The sequence below is a fragment of the Cyanistes caeruleus genome, chromosome 3 (genome assembly GCF_971803275.1).
Source record: "Cyanistes caeruleus chromosome 3, bCyaCae1.hap1.1, whole genome shotgun sequence".
Taxonomy (NCBI): domain Eukaryota; kingdom Metazoa; phylum Chordata; class Aves; order Passeriformes; family Paridae; genus Cyanistes; species Cyanistes caeruleus.
In genome coordinates this window covers 65,205,337-65,209,693 of record NC_141703.1, presented here as the reverse complement: position 1 = coordinate 65,209,693, position 4,357 = coordinate 65,205,337, and the positions used below count along the sequence as shown (strand labels likewise).

Genomic DNA, 4,357 nt, shown 5'->3' with positions numbered 1-4,357 from the left:
CTGCCATGGAGGAGAAGGGAGAAAAAGCTTGTCAGTGTTGACTATAAAGGTTTCACATCAGGAAGAATGAAGGGGTGGGGAGAGAAAAAATGAGGAAGCACCGGGTTAACAAAAGGAACACACCATGTACTGGAGTAATAGGTACAGTCAAGCAGCACCAGTGGCACAGAAGCCTGCTGAGGGCACAAGCTAACATTTTACATGTGAATGTGCACAGCTTTGTTTCTTTGCCTTTTCCCTTCATTGCAGTAACTGCAGTAACTCAGCAACTTCACTGAGTGTTTGGGTTACACAGTACCTTTTTTAATTTGGTATCTTCTCAGTGTATGCATCATATGAATTTTCTGTATGTATTAGGAAGAGACTGTGTGCTAAAAAAATGCTAAAATATTTTCACGAAGCATCTGAATGGTAAAGGAATGCTTTGCAAAGCTCTTGCTGCCGTGTACTGACTGTAGCAGTGCTACATTTGAACTTCCAGGTGCTTACATCCATGCCATTTTGAAATCTTGGCACCTGGTCTATATAGTATTTAGGTATGTGCCACAAGCACCCCTTGAATGTTTGCAAATCAGGAAGGTGGAGGGCTTAAACAAATAAAAATAAATTCAGTGCTCCAAGCTGAGAGAATCACAGATTTCAGGTCTTGCATGATGGTTTGCCAAATACATGTTCGTTGTGTTGTTTTGGGTTTTTTTCCCTTCAGTTTGCGAGACCTTAACTGCATTAGTTAAAAAGAGAGCCCAAAAGGGCAAATTTTTGATTTTGGAGCCAAGAATTGTATTTTTAATTTAATTTTTTTTAAACACAGTCAGAGTGAAGTTGCTGGATTACTTGTATCTGTTGCTGCTGCAAGGCTTGTTGTTGCTGCTGTTGCAAGGCAGAAGAGAGCTGGAGTCTCTGCTGAGGAAGGCTTTGCCCAGGTCTGTTCACGGCAGAGCCAAGCTGAGACAACACTGAGAAAGGAGAAGGGGAAAGCAGGCAGGTCAAAGAGGTCAGGTTGAGTTGGTCAGGGGAGGAAGACATAGGAATACAATGTAACAGGAAAGGGGGATCAATAGATTAGTTTCAGAGTCAAATTGAGAACAGTGCAGAATAAAGTATACATCATATACATACTCTGTTAGTTAGGACATAATTAGATTATGAAGTGCTTGTGGAGATACAAAGGTTTCTCACACTGGATGTTAAGCACACAGTTAAAGAAACGTTCCTTAATGAAGTCTGGCATGATGTTCCCTTCATTTTCTTTTTAAGTGTAACTTGGTTTTTTTTGTGATACTATTAATTGATGGCACTTAACTGCCCAACAAAGCAGAGAAGTGCATGCTTTAGGAGTCGAGTATTTCTCAGAGAATTCATGTCCTGATAATAAACAGTAAATCATTCCAATCTAACATAAGACTTCCTTAAGACCAAACTTCATTTCAGTGTGAATTTACCAACATAAACACTTAGCTACAAAAGGAAGCTCAGCAAGCACATACCTGTGGCTTGAGGTTGCATAAAATTCCCTACTCCAGTCAGGTTAATTACAGCAGCTTGTTGGGCAGATAATGCCTGATCTTGATTGGATGGACCTTGGTCAGACCCCTAGCAAAAATGAAAAGCTTGATCCTTATTACCAAACTTCCGTTATCAGTGAATAAGCAAATAAAGCCAGTGTGAGGCAAACTTCTTAAGTGCCATTTAAAAACATTTAATGCTCATCCAGTGCGTGTAGATGTAGGCTATGGTGTAGTCACAACAGAATACCCCAGAACAGCTTTGTTTTGGCAGAAATGGTATTGTTCCTGTTACCCAGCACAAGTCCCACACTGTAGTTGTTTTCTGCAGTCTACCAGAGACTGCACTTTATGGTTGTAATCATACGACAATTTTCTGTCCCATTCCCAGCCCCAAAGTCTTCAGGGGACCCTGAGATATCCATGTGCAAAGGTCCTAATCAAAGTGTGCAAAGCCTGACATATTTCCATGTTCATATTGTACCACACACTCCTTAATTCATAAAAATACAGACCCCACTTTTAAAACTGTATTTTCAGAACAGAGTAATTTTCACAGTAATCACTTTAATGGAATTAGTAGAGTCTGACTTAGTGTCTCCTGAAGTCAAAGGGTGGTGAATGATGACCTCTTCTATAACTTAAATTATGCATTGATTTATAACACGGGGAAATAAAGCATTATATGCACAATTTGAGAAAACTGCTGGATTATCAGTCAGAAAAAAGCTGGTGCTGTCCAGGAGTTGTAATGCTTCTTTAGCATTACATTACAATGGCACTAAGATCTAGGAAAACCAGACCAAAAGATTGCACATCACCTCCACGATGGCTAAGAATCATAGAACCACCATGTGGGGAAAATCCCCAAGTATGCGAGAGAATGCCTATTTACATTATATTGGTAGCACAGAAAATTATTGTTGCTTTTGGACCTATGTTTTTTCACTAAGCACTATGAGCACATACATTCCTGTCCTTATGAAAGCCAAGGAATCTAGTGTTCATAACAGCTCATTTTATGACCCCCAATGACCCCCTCCTCTATAATGCAACGTATGAGAGAAGTTCCTTTGGGCAATTTAACCAATGCAGAGATGGATTTTCTCCAGAAGAACTTTCTGCCACAAGAAGGACTATGCCTACATCAGCCTTTTTGTAAATGCCCTTGATGTTAAATATCTAGAAAATAAAACCCAACAGTACAAGGTCCCATGATTTTTTTTTTAAGTACTACAACTACTAATTGACATTCAGAGATTTAGATGCTGTGTACAAATTGGAAAGTTTCCTATAAAACCATTAAACTGACCCACCATCCAGAACAAGGCCTATGGCACAGGAGGCTATATACCATAAAAAATTAGAAAGAGGCATCTTATTTATGAACAGTTTACAATATGTGAAATTATAAATGTGTGAAATAGGTGAAATTATAACAAACTTGAGTATCCAGTAGAGAGTATTTGGTGAAGGCTTGCATGTCTGGGAAGATGAGCACAAAAGCAGAGCAGCTGGTTTTCTCAAACTGCTGCATCAATGTTGGTTAGGATTTTTAAGTATTAACCTGGTACCTCTACCTTAGGATGTTTAAGGTGCAACTGACCACTCAAAACTTGTCATTTTGAGGATGGATCGGTCTCTATCAAGACTGGACTTTGTCAGTGATTAAAGCTTTTAACACTAATTACAGGCAGCAGTACAGCAAATGTCTTATGATTACAGCTTTAAAAACAAATGATCTTTCCCCTTTGGTGCAAGGAAAATTCTGCTGAACTAGAGCAGTGAGGGTTGTAAGCCAACTCACAGCAGTGTCAGTAACAAGTTTTGGTTACTCTAATAACTCTGCATTTTTTCCCTGTTCATCTGATATATCTGTTAGTCATAAAAACCAGCACTAAGCTGATTTTCCACCATTCATACGGTGGGGCTGGCTGCCTTCATGACAGAGTTAAACAATGCTCAACCACTTGTTTTGTTACAGCCTTTCTATACAGGATATAAATAAATAAGTATAACCCAACTCCAGCCATAGCAACAGAGCCACTGCAGTCTGCTGTTTGAGGAAGTTTAGGAGAAAGACTTTCCTCCCCCTCTGCTTCAGATTTATTGGGTAATGGCTCATTTACTTGTGGAGATGGGGAGAATAGGAGAAGCTGTTTCATCCACGCACCCCAGACTGAGGGCTATTAGCACACACCTGTTCTCCCTGTTGCTGAGGTCTACAGGTTGTAGGCTGCTGAGATTGTTGCTGTGGAGAAAACTGTGACAGCTGCTGCTGGGGTGTGTTAAAAATAAGTGAACCACGTGGAAGCTGTTGAAGATTAAAAACAAAAGGCATAATTCAATCAAACTGCTGAGTTTTCTACTGTTCTAGGATGAGCATGGTATTGATCGTGATATACTTCGTAGAGGATTGATTTTTGTTTTGTAATGGCTTTAAAATTAGTTTACAATTGATGCTGTTTGTAAAAAAGACTCATGCTTTGAAAACAAACTTGCATGAACTTATAGAAAGATATTTCCATAGGAAAATACATTTTAATTAAAATGGCAGATACCGTACTGATATTGGAAAGATGAATGCCAGTCTTCAACAGCATTGTATATAAATTTCCACTTTCAGAATATTCCACTGAATTTTAACAGATAGTGAAATGGCCTTGATTCCTCTCCTTTGCCTCAGCTTTAATTGCATGTATTTCAGCTGAATTGTTCTTGGTTTATATGAGTGGCAGAGCGAGTTTGAAAGGATGTCCTTCAACATGGAATCACTGAAATATTTAATTCTACAGAAGAGCTCTACTCAGGCATAACTGCCTCCTGTGCCTGCCCTTTTCCATGTTTCTGGA

The 4,357-nt window shown here is 39.2% G+C and overlaps 1 protein-coding gene across 50 annotated transcripts in view; it reads right to left on the bottom strand.

Moving 5' to 3' along the window:
* SUPT20H (SPT20 homolog, SAGA complex component) overlaps window positions 1-4,357 on the bottom strand; it is a 30,130-nt gene that overhangs the window by 527 nt on the left and 25,246 nt on the right. For 14 of the 50 annotated variants that reach the window (XM_086881485.1, XM_086881507.1, XM_086881535.1 and 11 more), the window contains 3 exons: window positions 3,706-3,819; window positions 1,488-1,593; window positions 835-956 (listed from right to left, as the gene is read on the bottom strand). In XM_086881485.1, coding sequence (XP_086737611.1) covers window positions 835-956; window positions 1,488-1,593; window positions 3,706-3,819 — 342 coding nt within the window. The remainder of the gene's footprint in view (window positions 1-834; window positions 957-1,487; window positions 1,594-3,705; window positions 3,820-4,357) is intronic. The other 36 variants (XM_086881497.1, XM_086881501.1, XM_086881527.1 and 33 more) reach the window with 3 other exon arrangements.